Source organism: Pagrus major, chromosome 2 (genome assembly GCF_040436345.1).
Source record: "Pagrus major chromosome 2, Pma_NU_1.0".
Classification (NCBI taxonomy): Eukaryota; Metazoa; Chordata; class Actinopteri; order Spariformes; family Sparidae; genus Pagrus; species Pagrus major.
In genome coordinates this window covers 6,790,374-6,807,419 of record NC_133216.1, presented here as the reverse complement: position 1 = coordinate 6,807,419, position 17,046 = coordinate 6,790,374, and the positions used below count along the sequence as shown (strand labels likewise).

The window sequence follows — 17,046 nt, the reverse complement described above, 5'->3', positions numbered from 1 at the left end:
TTCACAGAGGCATCAATGCATAAACATAAATGTAGACACTGAAAACAAGAAAACAGAGAAAAACAAAACAATCAATTGAAATAATTACACAAAGGCAAGTCTAAAGATATTGGTCTTGAGCTGTCTACAGATCTTTAGTCGAATAGGAGAAAGCTCCAAAGTTTAGGATCCACAACCTCAAATCATGGTCTCACAAACGGGGATGACATGGATTGTGGGAGAATAAACCGTGGAGTGGAAGCACCATGATCCACTTTAGATACTCCATCACTGAGAATAGGAGAACAAACAGAGACGCACACAAAACTGGAAGGATACAAAGAGATAGCCAGGCGCCTCATACCTGGAGCTGGGGAGTAACTAGCCAACAAGACGCCATCCCGAGGAGTCCTTTCAGAGATGCTGTTTGGCAGCCTTGTTGGCTTATAATAACTTCAGCCCTTATCAGTATGAATTTAAGTGAGTTTCTCTACTTTGTGGCACAATGGACACGGAGTGAGAATGCATCACCCTGTTTGCATGCAGTGATACGCTGTTTATTTCTCTCTTTTTTTCTGCCACAGAAAACCGATTTTTCCCCGAGGGGATCATTAAGTTTATCTCATCTTATGAAGTCTAGCATGTGGTTTAGCTTGTGATCACAGCGCATCTGCTAGCTCAGTAGTTCTCAAGCCGGAGGCCAGGACACCAGATTTAAGTCAAGAAAATTGGGGGAATTCACAAAATGATTTTTTGGGAAAAAAACATGTTAGGTAATACAAAGTGTTATCGCAGGCAGTCTGTAATGGGGGGTCAAGTGAAGGAACTGCCTCTGTTAAAGAGGTCACAAGCTGCTGCAGCTGACAACCAAATGCTAAATGACACAAATCCTCGACTGTCTGTTCTTGCAGATTGGGGTGCATCGGTGTCAGCTTAGGGAATAAGAAGGGCAGGAAGTATCGGTCTACAACAGCACGCATGGAGAATCAGAGCCTGAGGTAGTCGCTCATCACAAGTCTTTCCAGCAGCTTGCCTCATGAACATTATGTGAAAGAACATCTTTCATTCTTTGTAATCTTTCTCCCACATCCCAGTCACCATCCTCCCGACCTCCACTTCTCAATAACCCACATACTGAGTGTGGAGGATGGGATTTGCTGGAATTAACTATAGTGGGAAAAATAAATAAATCAAAAAAGTAAAAGCCAAAAGAGAAATGTAGGATCACATACGATGCAGAATTGAATTACACCTTGGTGATGCGTTTTTATTTTTGTTCATCTGCTCCCACAGCGGTTTGTGTTTTGTGGTATCTGTCTCTATAGTGTCATGGTAACATGTGAGTGCTCACATCGATTTCACACACTGCAGTGTTTCAGGCTCAGTGAGTTTATCCCCAAAAACAACAGAAAACACTAACGGTTCGCCCAGAAAGCTTTGATTCGTTTTTTTTGTGTGGTTGCACAATGGAACTGAGCTCTTGTCTTTGTTGTGGCAATAATTTCCCTCCCCTCTGTAGTCTCTTTTTCCTTTCTGCATTCCATGTCATCATCTGACCTGATGTGGAAACTATGCACTGAAGTCTTTCTTTCCCCATTCCTCTCTCTTAGGTGCCTGCAGCAGAGGAGAAGCTCTTTATGGTTTTTAACAAATGTGTTAATCAAAGAATGACTGAGAAGCCTCATAAATTGTGATCAAATGGAAATATTACTGTTTATGGGATGTGTGGGAATAAGAACAATGTCTTTGGGAAACAAAGACACATTTCACCCTGTGTTATTTTATTTTCCTCCGCTGTGCTGCAAGGAAATTCAGTTTGATTACATGCTGCTGTATCTCTCAGCATTACACAACACTTGAAAGAGAATTTTTGATTTTGTTAAATATTAATCTTGCATACATTATCACACTCTCATGCTTTACAGTCTTTACTGTTACAAATGTTAATCAGAACGCATTCGATAAGATTATATAACTGCGAATAGAATGACTGAGTGCTCATTCTTGGTACCTTGTAGAAGAGTGAGTTTTCATGTTCATCAGGTCCACAGTGGCTGCTCATACAGGGATTTACATCATGTGTTACTTTTGCTACTGCTCAGCTAAAGGTAGTAAATTTAGGTCTGAAGCCGAAACTCGTCTGAAGTTCTCTTAAGGGTCTGAAAAAAAAAAAACGGCTGAGTTGTTACGTACGGCAATCCCTCGCTCCCCTCTGATCCTGAGCTGTAATGACATGGACTTGGTTAGAGCCGTTTTATATCCCGTCATTCTCATCAACATGCTAGAGTTTCACTCGATTGATTTTCTACCACAGGTGCCAATAATCAGCCAGTCTGTTTTCTCCCAGAACTGAGGCGATGACATTCACCGTCCTTTTGGCTTCGAAAAACACAGATGTCTTACTCACTTTTCCGTCTCCACCTCTGATGTTAGCCAGTTTGTCTAGCCCATCTGTATTAGCATGTGGATTAATTCCTGCTTGTTATCTGGCTTCGATGTAGTACGGCAATCCTGGATGGCAGGGGTAATCAGGTTGGAAGGCAGAGCTTTCTTGCATTCCCGTCCTCTGCTGCCATCCTCGCATCCCAAAACTGATAGCAGGGCAGACACATCGGAGGGGATTAAGCTAATGTGATGGCAGAGCCACCTACCAGGGGCCCCCACGGGGTAATTTCAAGAGACAGGCCTTGGCATCCAAGGAATAACTTGTCAAGACCTGGTTGCAGGCTAATATTGAGGATATTAATCCTTAATGTAATGGCCCTGACTAGATTTTACTCTTGTCTCTGTGTGCAGCTTTAAGCACAGTCATAAGTCTCTTTAATCACTGACATAAAGCAGTCCCTCAAGGATTTTCCAGAGTTTTACAGTAATTATTGCATACCAAAAAATGCTTGTTTTTCGCTGTGAGAAATTGCCAAGCTATTTGCATATGTTCGTTGTTCATTTGCAGCGATTTTATGAGCTGCTGGTAGAGGAGCGCTTTGTTTGTTGCAGTAAAAAAGTGATGAAGTGTTTAAAATCACAGTCCGTGTCATTGCACAAAGGGATGTGAGAGGTAAAACTGCTGGGACAGGTCAGAGCTGCCCTCCCCGTCAGTATCTGCTGGAAACGGCTGATAAGGTGGAAAAAATAATCAGAGAGGTGAGGTCACGTGCATCAGTCTGCTGGAGAGCAGCAGCTCATTGTCTTTCTGTTCATTTTAGAGCAAAGAATGAGAATCCACACAAAACCTGTGTTTAAATTCACCTTGCTTGATGTCTGGATGTAGCAAAGACAAAAAAAACACATCACGTTGCATTTTTCTTCCTCGTTAATGAGAAGATGTTTGAAAGATGAACACCCACTTAGCTGAGGTCTCACGAAAACACTGCAGACCTTCCTCGAGGAGCTGAGCGAACACCTTGACGCTGAGAGTTTGTCCTTGCTGCAGTTTTCTCCCTCACAAGCTGGGTCTTGTCAGCCTCCAGCCATGTTTTATGATGTTTTTTTGAACCCCCGGTGGTCAGTAAAGTTTCTGCGATGCTTCATTGCTGACGGACACTCTTTCTCTTGTTCTCAGGTCTGCTCATAGGATCTGGCTGCGCACTCTATCCACTGGGATGGGACAGTGAGGAAGTACAGCAGACCTGCAACAACAGCTCAGACCAGTTTCAACTAGGTGAGATGTCCACCAGGCAGATCCAACATGCACACACACCTACAGCCGAAATTAGAGGCTAATGCTCACCCTCAACTCTGTGAATGTGTCTGGTGTTTGCTGAATGTTCTGCTCCCAGGACAGATAAATCTACAAAGAGGCTGAAAACTGAGGGTACACTTTTATGTCCGGCCCTTGACATTCTGCCTTTTTTAGAAACCAAGAAGACACAACTCTCTGGTACTGTCATATACCGAAGAGACACGATCCCATGGTATTTAAAATGTATGATAAAAAGTCAACAGAATCTCCAGTAGCTGTCGATTTCTGAAGTGTTTTATGGCTATAAATATGTGCTGAGAATAAGCAGCAGCCCGATTTGCGCTCAGTATTCAGCCGGCATCCTCAGGACTATCTCACAGACAGTAATGTGGTACTGTATCAGACACTAGGCAGGTGGAAGAGCTCTTCATACTGCAGCTGCTCTTTTATTTGATGTGAATCAAATAGAGTTTGATTTTTTACTTAATGTACCTGAAGAAATTAATTTGCTGTGATCGTAATATTTTAATTAAATGTCAAAGGTACATTTTTTGGTAAAGCTGTTGCGCTCGTAACTTATGTGATCAGGTGGCACTGTGTACACTGAGATTGGCTCTCAGTTTCAATTTACATCAGTGCCCGAGTTTCTGCCACTTTTAATTTTTTTCAGAAAAGATGTTAGTTTTTTGTATTTCCTTCCTCTCACATGAAGATATGCAGAGCTTTTGTATGTTCGTTGAACTGGATCACAATAAGATCTTTAAGCAAAATTAGCAACACCAATGTAGATATACTGTCACGTGTAACAGTCCTGCATTCCAAATGTTACTCAAGTAAAAGTACACAAGTATCAGCATCAAACTAGGTTCAAAATACCAAAAGTAAAAGTACTCGATACGATAAGATACGATACAATACAATAAAACTTTAGTTCAGTTTTGACTGAAATTCATTTTGCTTCTCACACAAATTAGACATACAGTTACACATTTTGCACACATTCAGAAAAGCACATCAAACAGTCATGACCATGAAAGGAGTGTGCTACAGGATGACCAATGATCTTGAGTTGATTATATAATTTGGTTTGGGCTGCTGAGCCAGGCTGTACTGCAGCACACACTCCGACACTCAGAATCACTGATTTGAAAAACAGAAAGATAATCTGGCTACTTGCTCCAAAAGATCTGAGTCTGCTGAGAAAGTAAATGTGCTGCTGCATCTTCTTAAAAATAATCTCTACATGAGGCGTCTATGAGAGGTTGTTATCTATCATGACTCCCAGGTGTTTGTATGAAGATACTCTAGTTGAATTTCAAGATTGTGAATTGTCACTGGAGGCAACTGACAGTCAGGACGAGGGCCAAAAATGGTTTCCTCTGTCTTAACGAGCACTTTTGTCCCACCATTCAATTAGCCAGTCAACATTACACTGGTACAGTCTGGCGTCATCACTCTAATGACGCTGCTGGCTAAGGTGGGACTAACTTTAATAACTTTATATACTGCTGGGTAGCTTATGAATTTGGCCCTCATGGGGACCAATAAAGTTTTCTTTTAAGCTGTATTAATACATAATTTTTCATTTGTTGATTGTATTTAATATTAGTAATCTAAATCTACAAAATCAGCAATAAATTTAGTGAAGTAAAATGTATAATATTTTACTCTGAACTGTTGCGGAGTAGAAGTATAAAGTATCATAAAATGGATTACAAGTACCTCAAAACTGCAGCACTGAAGTAAAATGTATATAGTCACTTTCCATCACTGATTATTATGATATCTATTAAATACAGAGCGAAAGGTATGTCTTATTACAAAACAACTAGTTCCAGCAAGAGTCCCTTGGAGAGCTCGATTTTCATTACACCTCATGATTCAACAGTATTGGATGAAATAAACAACATAACGACATTTTTCCTTTCCTCATGACTTCACCAGTGCAGTGTCTAAAAACAATGAAAGTACCCCAAAGGAGGTCCTAGGTAAAATGCAAAGCAGTCATTAAAATCTGCCTCGTTCACCCTCAAATTTCCTATCAGTCTCTCTAATTATGAGATGCGTTGCATGAAAGTTGACATTTCAAACAGAAGACTCGGGCAGTATTCAGACTTGTCAGTGAATGTCATTGAAATCTGCCACATTGATTTGATATTTGTTGTGTGCAAATGCTTTTTCTTTTGGCCTGATGGTGGCGCTATAAGAGAGGTCCACCAAAAACATTGGATTCATCTACTGCAGACCGTGAAGATCCACAGCCAATTTACGGGAAATCCAGTCATTAGTTTTTTGCCACGAATCACATAAGGGACCCGACAGTGGCATCACAGCACCACTACAAAATGAATATTCATCACATTTCATGATGATCGGGTCAGTAGTTGTAGAGATATATTACTGTGGACAGATGGAAGATCAAACATCACATCACCAACAAGGCAGAGATAACAATAACGTTCCTTCTGTTGTTATTAATTTAAGAAATACAAGTGGATAAATAAGAACTCTGCTAAACATATTGACATTAAAGAACAACAAGATTTTTCCAAAAAGGTCATAACACTGTGTTTTAATAGATTTTCTGTCATGTGAATTATGATCAGCTTCCTGCTGCCACTGTGTCAGCAGATAGACTCCTCTGGCAGCACTTAAATCTAAAGCATGACCGTATAAATTAGACACATATAATTCTGACGGATTTAAATTCCTAAACATATCATCTTAATTACAGAAATTTCCAACCATGTCATCAGAAGTAATTATGTTCCATAAGTTCTAATTTTGTGATGTTTCTGTCAGAGAGAACAGGCTGGTGGTGGCACATATAAATTATTGTTAACAAGTGTGTTTGCATCAGTGTGCCGTTCACTGCCTCTGGCATTAAATTTGCTTGTTGGAGACGACTGCACCGTAGTTATTTCAGTTTCACGTCCTTCTCGGTGTCTGAAACACTGTGATGTTTTCCCGTGAGAACAGTGGATTTCACACAAAGGATGCCACAACAAGTACTTTGAATCTCACCTACACCAACTCATTCATTAGTCATGAAGAGAGTAGTCAGTGCTTTAGTTATTCAAAGATAACTCTGGATGTAGCTGCAGGTCACATTAATTGCATGCATGTTCACTGTGAAAGAGTTGGTAAAATTATCATACTTAAGTCTATAGAACTAATGACTGGAAACTCCGACTCATAGCTTTGACCTTATATGTTTTTCAAATGGAATATTAAATTCGCACACAAACTGTAAATGTGCACAAGCCTGAGTACTCGAACCTAATTACTCCGGGAAAAAAAAGAAGCCTCCAGACTGCTAAACTCTAAGCACAATTTTGCTGTTTTCTCTCAAATAGACTTTCTTAATCACATTTTTGCAAAACTTTAAACACTCAGGTGAAAAAATGGAGCAGCATGGATAACAGAGAGGGAGAGAAGGAGGATGGAGAGCGAGGTGATCGAGTATTCCTAATGAAATCTTTGCAACTTAGGTTCAATTTTGCAGTATCAGCTGTAAGTTTCCAGTCTGACTCTGGGAAGCTGGGTTGTGAATTTAACCCAATTTGAGCTCATTGGATAGACAAATATGCATAGACCATATTCACACAGCTTCTGACATCACGCTCATGGTGGGAAGCTCTAATGCCAAACTGCTTTGTTCCAGGATGCAAGTACTAAACGTAAATTATCTGAAAAACGATCATTTCACTGCTTCCTGACTGAATGGGGGGGGGGAAAAACAATTGATGGTGACAATCCAGAGGGACATCGAGCCATATTTCAAGAAGAAACTGTCAGACAACAACTAACGAAAGTACTCAACCAAGTGTAATCGATTCTAATTAAACGTCCTTGAGTGTAACACACTGCATGTAATTAAACTGTAATTTGTCAGCTAACGGGTTATCAAATCTGTTGTTTTACCTTGAAAGATGGCCCCATGTCCTTCCCAAATGTTCACCATCCATCATCTTTTCAGTTGCTGGTCAATCTAAGCTTTGAAATGAAAATAGTTTGTCAGATTTCCTACATTTATACAACTTAGAACTGGGAACACAGCAGCATTTAAGTTCCCACTTCAAACTTGACGTCAGAGGAAAATGGCTGACATGTGAAGATGGTCTGCTGTATCTAAAAAAACAAATGTTAGAATAAAAAAGCAGAAAAGGAAACCATCTCTAAAGAGTTGAATATGTTGCACAGCCTCATGAAGCCAGATGTATTTTGACAGTAGTGTTGTAAATTCACCACACCAGTGCTTAAATGATGCTCTGTAACAGATACTCATATTGGCACTGTGAATTTAAAACAATGTTCACGCTTGTCAAAACCGATTCTTGCCACCAAGAAAAAACAGTGTTTCATTTTACAAGAGATATGTGGAGTTTTGACAGAACGGCTAACTGTTCTCACTTTTGAAAAATTGATCTGTAGTTTCAGCAACATTTTAAAAAGAGGGAAAGCTCATTTTCATCAAGTGCGACTCCGACACAGAGAAATTAGCAGCAGGAAATGAAAGTCAGAGATATAAGTCTTCTCAGCTGTGGCTGTTGAATGAGATTTCCAGAGTGTGAAGATGATTTGATATGATCTGTTAATGAGACGCTGCCTCCTCCTCCTCCCACCACAGGCTGGTAATTAGATAACTTTATTCAATCTGATATTCTCCAGAAATGTGATGTTTATAGTGAGACGTCTTGATGGTCAACACAACATTTTCCAAATTTAGAATCAGATGTAGCTCAAATCCTTGTTTAATAAAGCACATAATTGGCTCTGAGGATTATAGATGCATCTTAAAGAGGCACTTAATGTCTTCATTTATGGTTGCTTTTGGGTTTTTGGCTCAGTTTCAGCATTTTTCATCACTGCTGTTCGTTCCAAAAGTCTGTACTGCGAGAGCGCATTTGTCACATACCAGACTGTCTGCTTGCAAATGAAGTTAAACAATGTTCAGTTAATTTGTTTCAACAATGCTAACTCTTTTTTCACAAGTGGAGGAGAAATGTTGTGACCTGTACAAAAATGTTAAGCAGTTCACAACATTGTCTGCTCTTAGCGCTCACATGTTGGTGTCGGGTCTTAGGCAAGAATAGAGGTAGAGTGTAGCATTCTGATGTTACAATACACACAAGTGAACGCATGCATTTTAAATGAACTGCAGCTGCCATAACAATTATGTTATCAGTATGCTGTCACCGTCACAATCCTGATTACATTCCATTCATGCTCACTAATACACAGCACGCACTCAGCTAGAAACATCTACGAATACTGAATGGTTTTGCAAAATACTGTTATGGCCAGAAACATTGTTGTAGGACCCTGGTTTCTAAATTAATTGATTAGTCAATCCTGCAAACGTACCTTTTAAGATCTTGAAATCAAGTTAGGAGCCTTCTTATGACCACAACATGCACACTGGTAGAAACTCTACACCTGGAACATCATTGATTATCTGTTCGTACAACATGGTGCATGCTTATACCACTGAAAGGGATTTCTTATACACATGCTGTTTAAACAGTTTGCTGAAAGTAATCAAGTGACTGCATACAGTGTTTGTTTTTGGCTTTTTATACCAGAAAACATATGGAAAAACATTTTCCTAATCCTCATTTCTTTAGTTTACTTCCATGGTAATTTGCCTCACAGTGACCTGCCTGCTTCCAGCCGTCTTGAGGCTGGTGCTGCCTGCATGTTAAAATCCTGATGGGACAAATAAAGTGAATTTATCTCAATGTGAAACATTGTCTCCTCAAAGCTTGTGACACACTACCAAAAATCAGGCCAACATGATGCAGCAGTGAAACTTCTCCAGGCTACCTTGTGAAGTGCTCAAACAAACAGAAACAAGCTGCTGATGATGGAGAGAGAAAACAAATGCTCACAAGGGGAAGAGCTGCAGTAAGTGATGCAGTACTGTACTGTATTATAGTGCATTTGAACTGTTCACAGTACAGTAACTTAATTTGTACTGTAACTACCTCCGTTAAGGAGGGGCTGCTGTAGGGCCCAAAATAGACCCCATTAACTATTGGTCCAGGATCTGGATGAAAGGATGAATACAGTATTTTTCCCCACTTAATTTAAATGTTGTGAGATATGGTGTTTTTCAACTTTAGTTCATTTCTTAGGGAATAATGCATGGATCTTGATGAGGTATGCGCTCTACTGTGTGCCATTCTAGCTTGAAAAGCTCTTGTACTGTATTTTAAAACAGTTAACAAAATTCAGTAAATTGCAGAGCTGCCTGTATCATTACTTTATATTCATGATCCAGACAAATTTGACCGAGATAGATGTGATCACTATAAAAGGTTTTCACTATATTTAGCAATATATTTTTTTGCCTATATCACTGTGTATAACTCTATTTTTGAAAACTCCTCAAAAGCACTTCATAAATGCTAGGACTGGGTGGCAAAATCAAATTATCACAATATTTTTCACCTAATACCTCCATATTAATATTGCAACAGTGCTATGTATGATGATGTTGATACTTTCACAAAACATTACCACAATGAGATTTTTGATAAAAAAATCATCAGTATTGTGGATATAATGACTAAGGGCAAGTAAACAGTCTCATAAATTCAGAAAATCACATCCCTCTACTGCAATGCAGCCTTTAAAACCCAGAAAAGACAACACATATAACGATATCCAGAATCAAAGAAAGGAAACCATGGCAGTCACAGAAGACTTAACATGTACAGACTTCAGAAAAAAAAAGTATAAAGCCTTGTTAGAACTAAAATGTCTCTAACCCCTTAACATAACAGAAACAGGACTTGAGACAACTTTACATCCTCCTGCGGTTTATTTAATCTCAATCTCAAAGCGATGTGAGATTTATAAACAGTTTTTTGTAAAATGGCAGTGTAAATGTAGAGCAAACAGTGCAGCGCTCTTCTAACACTTAGACATTCTGATTCATCCAAAATGGAATCAGTTGTTCCCTGGCCAAAAGCTTATCTGCCCAAATTTCATTGAAGTCTGTTCATGGGTTTTCAGAGATATCCTGCTGCCAGATAAAATAAAGGGTGAGAAGATATCCGTCTGAAAACCCTTTGCTTTCCTCTGCAGGTTCCTGCCAGATCGGCTGGGCATATTACTGCACAGGAGCAGGGGCAGCGGGTGCCATGCTGCTGTGCACCTGGCTGTCCTGTTTCGCCGGGAAGAAGCAGAAACAGTATCCGTACTGACTAAGGCGATCATCAGAGAGACGGGGACGGGCAGACGGAGGCCTCCGGCTGTATGGCAACAGGGAGAGGACTCAGAATCTGTGGACTGACACCAGTACAGCACATCAGGCACCAAAGACAGCAAGTCATTCTGGTGCATCATGGGACACTACTCATCTGACAACTGCAGGGACTGTTTCATTATGCAGCACACACACATGGCTTTGAAAACTGGTTCTTCTCTTAAAAGCTGTTCTTAAATGAAAAATGTATGGACCAATCCTATTTGTAAAGTTGTTACATAACTTTTCCTTTTTAACGGAAAGAGTATTCTCTTCTTTTTTTTCTTGTTGTCTTCCTCCTCTTCAGTCATCGATGTTTCTGTGATAGTGTGCCCTGTGATGAAGACAAAAGTAATATTGCTTCATTGTTACGTGAAGTGTTTGTCTCCTCTTCATGTCTCATCCTTGCCTTAAACACAAACTGAAAATGCAATAATCCCTATAATGTAAAGCAATCCAACACTGGCTGCCTGCTTCCTCGACTCAGCCTGTTCAAGATTCCCAAAAAAATCTATAAGCATAGTTTATTTAACACATTCATAAGATATACATTGTGTATGATAATGCATTTTATCATATTAGCACATGTTTTGTATTCACTCTTTGAATTATTCTTTGTCATTATTTTCGTTTTGTAAATAAATGTTTATTGAAATTCTGGAGTTAAAGTGTTATTTCAGTCACAGAATACGCCCCGAGGTAAACTGAACAGGCCTGCACTCACATTCCTCAAAAGTCTTTCCCATGACCTCCTGATCTCAGTGGTGCTCACTACATGTGGGAGTCCTTTTTTTTACCCCAATCGATAAAGAGGATAAGGACAGGCAGTGCTGTGAATTTAACTTTCCCCTTATTATTGATGAGGTAAATCCCGTGACCCAGAGTCAGATTATTTTCCTTTTGATCAGGTTACTCAACTTCAAAGCTCCTGAGTCTTCCAGACAAAGCTTGAGATGCAATCATACCCTGAGACACTGAGTCGCCGTGCATCCATCAGCTTAATGTCAAGGGGTATCTCAGAGTTCCCCAACATGCCTTCAGAGTGAGACTAACAACAATGCTAACCTTTTCCTAGCAATTACCACCTCTGTATGTGTGCCATCAAAGGTGCGAGATGTACCGAGCTTTACTATTTTTAGTCATTTTCTTCTCCTTTTTCCTCCTTTGATTAACAAACAACACTTCAGAGATTCATCCGAGCCCAAGTGTACAAAGTCAGCTCATTTACAATGCAGCTGTTCTCGATGTATTTGGCCCTCATTAGCATGCCCATTTTCTCACAATGCTCAGTATCCCCCCCAGATAATGGCAACCCCCTCTCCTCCTCCTCAACCTCCACCTCCTCCTCCTCCTCCTCCTCCTCCTCTCCATCCTCACTTGAGAAATCTTTCTCTCAGTACTTGCTCTGTTTAATATGTTACCATGGCTCCTCTGCATTCTGCTCTCTCTGATCTGCTGTACTGATTGATATCACCAGCGATTGTTACAGAGCATCAACCAGATGCCTCATCAGCAGAGGCTGACACATTGGGGTCAAGTTGGAGCATTCCCTCCTTTTTTATATCAGTCTCATACCTCAGACTGACAGAGTGTACCATGCAATCTGATGTCTTGTTACTCGTGGGCGGTTCATTGTCTCTATACATGTGTGGTAACTTGAAAATACAGTTGCTCTCATCAACGGCTGAGTATAAAAGGATATTACAACTGCTGGCACTGATATGGATCATTTTTTATTACTGTGAGCACTACACAGCGATTTATACTAACTTCCATTGTATTGGGGTAGATGCTGGAATCTCTCACAGATCATTCAAAGCCTGTAAAAATAAAAACGAAACTTTATGCGTGGTTGGATACCAGAAGAGAAAGAAAGGTTTTTGTTTTTTTTGTCATTTGGGTGAACTCTGGGGCTGAAAAGTGAAGCCAATGCAGAAGTGCCAAAAACTGCAGTTCCTCGAATGGCCACTTGAGGCTGGATCCAAAGCGAGTTAATCCAGATCTTTACAGCAGAAACAAACATGTTTACAGCCTGGTACAAAAAGAGGTTTTGGTCCCCAAAGCTTATTTCCTTGCTCATGACAACAGTATGGGTGTACATGCTTACATAACTCACTCATTTAAATCATATTAAGGCTTAAAGTTATGTATAATTAAGAGTGTTGGGCACTTTGAGTGAGAGCCAGCTGCTAGCTGTCGAGCTATGTCACTGTCAGCAATCACCACACTCCATCTCTCTGATGATTTTTGGATTAGTTGCCAAAATGATGAAGCCCAGAGCTGCACTCGACTGCATATTCAGTCGACCGTATAACCAGAAAGTAAACAGGAAGCTTGAAAAACTTTTTAGTGTATGTGCCAGGTGAGCAATTCTCATTGGGCTGAATAGGCGACAACTTTGCATCCAATATCTTGTTTTATATAAATCTATGAGCTCCTCAGAGACCTGTTGGTGATGTCATGTCCATGTTTCATACAGTCTCTCTGAGTATAACTTCAACAGTAGGAGACAAGATGGCAAACTATGTATCTGTTATAAGATGGGTGTCCTTTTTCAGCCATGGCGATAACATCATGATTTTAACAATATATTAGCTCTTCAGATCTTCAATATAGTATAATTTGATTTTTTTTAAAATTAGGCTAACTCAAACTAATTAGTAAGTGTGCTTTAGCTGGATCTAAAAATGTAACCTACATAAAAATGTTCTTTTTTATTTCCTAATTAATTTTCTTTTACTTTTTTTTTTACCATGAAAGAAAATGGCATGAAAGGAAAACATGAGGAGAAATCAACAAACACATTCATACCACTGAGTGACTGCCACTGAAGTAACAGGCAACACAATCGTGTGACATCATTTGAGAACACCTTAATTATGCAGAGTCTTTTTTTTTAAATATTTTGTTGGAGTGGGGACTATTGAAGGAGAAAGCACTGAATCTCCTTTAGAGAATTCAACCTTGGCAGCCTCTGAGATACTTCAATTAATTCCTTCTAATTAATTTTTTTCTCCGACAGTACTCCAGCGAGATAATTACTGCCCTTAAGAGCAACTCTTCTTAAAAAAGGTTTTGTGGTACTATAACACCAATCTCCATAAAGATATTGCATAATTGATATTCCTGCAGGATAGCAAGATAATGAGACTGCAATCATATAGAGCCCATATAGTAAAACAGTGGTTTGTTATCGTCGTCACCCCTCTGCAGCGGCCTGTATATGGACTATAGGTGATTGGAATAAATAATGTGGAAATTAAAGTAATCAAGTATCTGCAGCACAAGAAGACAGTTTCAGGTGTTTCACATTAACTGCAATGCAAAGAATCAGCGTGCCCAGAAAGTGGAGTGGTTTAGGCCAAAATCTTTGAAGTCACTCAATCTTATTGATTTTAACTAAACTCCCATCCACATACACATTACTTTCTGTGCTTCCGCCTGTGCTTTACAGGTCCCCACTGTACTTACAGGAGCTTCTAATTAGCTATATATGCCTGCTTTTAGGGATCTGACAATTATCATGTTTATAGGGACAGAAAATGAAGTGTGTTCATGACAACATACATCAGACAAACTGTATCAGCAAAGAGGATCAGGGGCTGCTCCTCAGAGCTCACACGGATTACAACTCAAGGTTCACTGGTTCACCGACAGGGATACAGAGCTCTGCAGTTAGCGGGGCTTCTAAATTAGCAGTATGTTTGAAACTCGGAAAGGTAATCCCCGCATTGGAAGGACAGATTTGATTAAGAAAAAAAACCTGAGTCTCCTCAATATTAATAGTTCCCCTGCTTACTTTTTAAAGGCCACACGCACCCACAATTCTGGCTCATTACACCTCTGCTCAAGTTCAAAGTATGTGGAGGTATGCCAGAAATTACATGAGGTCACTGGACTCCAGAATAAGTCCTTCTCACGGCAGACATTTTGATTTCAAAGGTTATAGTAATAACATTGACAATGGTTCAGTTCTAATCAAGTGTCCCAGTTAGTAACGAGCCATGGCAGTGTGAATTTCTACAAACCAAGGATATGTTGAAACGTTACAAATCTTTACTTTTCAACTTTGTATTTCTTTCAGTTTAATTTTCAGTTTTATGTTTTGACAAAAAATGAGCTTATGCTCCAGTTAGGTTCAGGCACAAAAAACACTTTGTTAGGGTTTCGGCTGATCGGGTCCTGTTGCCACAAACATGACTGGAAACTGTCCCGACGTCTTGTTAAAAATATCCACTGGTATCGTTGAAACCACATCTCCGACAGTAGTTTGTCACTTGGCAGCCGTCACACCACCACCATCTCATCCACCTCCAGACATCAAAGTTGGCTCATTTATGTGTAATGTGTCAAATATAGTAGAAATGTATATATGATTTATATGACAGGTACAGATTACTAAGTATCCATGATTGGCAGAGACATAAAATGCCAACAGTTTATTCTGAGCTGACATTTCCTATTTTGACTTGTCAAAATCAAAATGTCTTCTGTGGAAAAGGCCCATGATAAAGGTTTCATTTGTCCCAACATAACATGTGCAACAAAGCTAACAGGAGCGTTATAGAGAAGTCAATCAAGCATAGTCTGTACATACTTACACAGTCCTGTGAAGAGGTCTCATTAGCCAGAATAATTCAAATCACCTGTGTGTGTTTAACATGGATGTGCACGGCCTTGAGATGAGACAAATGAGGACATATTTAAGGATGTAGCCTGAGGCAGTCAGCCATCAGCCTGCAGGATGGTTTTTTTATTTTATTTATGTATTTATTTAAAGTGAGCACAAAATCACGACTTCTATGTTGAGCATGTTATTAACTTTGAAAAGCAGATTCGACCTTCCTTCTCTGACATCAGTAATGAAGTAAACTTGAAGGGCTATGTGTCCGGACTACTTCATCAATAACAGATTTTTTCACGAAAGAGAAGTAATAGATGTCCAAATCCCGAATGGCATCCTCGTTCTCTCACTCCTCCTCTTTACCACTTAATTCCGTCATCTCCTCAGAGTTATTTACTGGTAAGAGAAGAATGGCTTCGAGGGATGGGAGGAAAGAATCAGGAGTGAAAAAGCTCTGGCATCCTCCCACAGATGCATTCCTTGTGTGCAGTTAGCATCAGTGAAAAGGATGCAGGCTGGCATTGCCTTTCAAGCTACTTCAGTGAAAGTTCAAACTCATGGAGTATTATATTCCTGTCTGGGTGATGCCTGGCTACAGCAACTTTGTAGTTTTCTAAAGACCAAAAGTACCAACTCACGAATTTCCAGAAGGACTGAAACTATACCTCTAGGCACAGTCTGAAAGGAAAAAAACATTCTGAGCTCCTCAAAGCTTGCAGAGATGGTACAGTCTCCATTCAGCACTGAATGGAGTCCCTGAATGGAGTTCTGTTGCTGTATTTAAAGTAAAAAAAATCCATCTTCACCACCTTCTCTTTGCTCTGGGAACATAAGCCCCTATAGAGACTGAACGTATGAGACAACCAACAGAGTGCACATATTTTCACGGCCCTATGGAGGACGACTGTACTGTGAGATATATGCAGAGAAGATGCAAGAGCAGCACTCTCTGAGCTCCTATCTAAAGAAATGTCACAACACTGAGGTGCTGTTCAGTGTAATCAACTCTGCTATCATCCCTCTGTGGAATAGAAGCCGCTCTGGAGAAACCTGCTGAATCTTCATCGTTCACTAAAAGTTCAGGAGCGATGGATTCCAAATCTGCTGCTGTTTTTATGCAGTTTTCAACTGTTTGGACCCTGTTTTACTGTCATGGTTTAAAGAGGTGTTAGTCATATGAAGTGCATCACCTGTCCCCAAAGGGTTGCCCCAGCTGAGCTCTTCCAGGAGGTCTTTGATAAAGTTAATCCCAGCGTCTTATCAGTCGTAAACAGCTCTCTGGCCACTAGTATTTATCCAGTTTCAAGCCAACAGTCGTTCAGCTCCGTTTTTTAAGAATCCAGCCTTGATCCTTTAATCCCCAGTAACTACAGACCTAACTTTAAACTGCTGTTTTTGTCACGTTAGTTTGAGCCAACTGACATTGATATTGAGAAACTCTGTGTTTTAGACACCAATTAAACTAAGACAACCCATCACAAAGTACGTGACAGTCTTTGTCTGGCTGCA

The 17,046-nt window shown here is 39.9% G+C and overlaps 1 protein-coding gene across 1 annotated transcript in view; it reads left to right on the top strand.

Annotated features, from left to right (window-relative positions):
- Positions 1-11,568, top strand: part of LOC141014804 (LHFPL tetraspan subfamily member 6 protein) — a 52,658-nt gene extending 41,090 nt beyond the window's left edge. Inside the window, exons 3-4 of the mRNA XM_073488722.1 lie at positions 3,542-3,640; positions 10,754-11,568. Of these exons, the coding sequence (XP_073344823.1) occupies positions 3,542-3,640; positions 10,754-10,872 (218 nt within the window). The 3' untranslated portion in view covers positions 10,873-11,568. The remainder of the gene's footprint in view (positions 1-3,541; positions 3,641-10,753) is intronic.
- Positions 11,569-17,046: the final 5,478 nt, after the last annotated feature.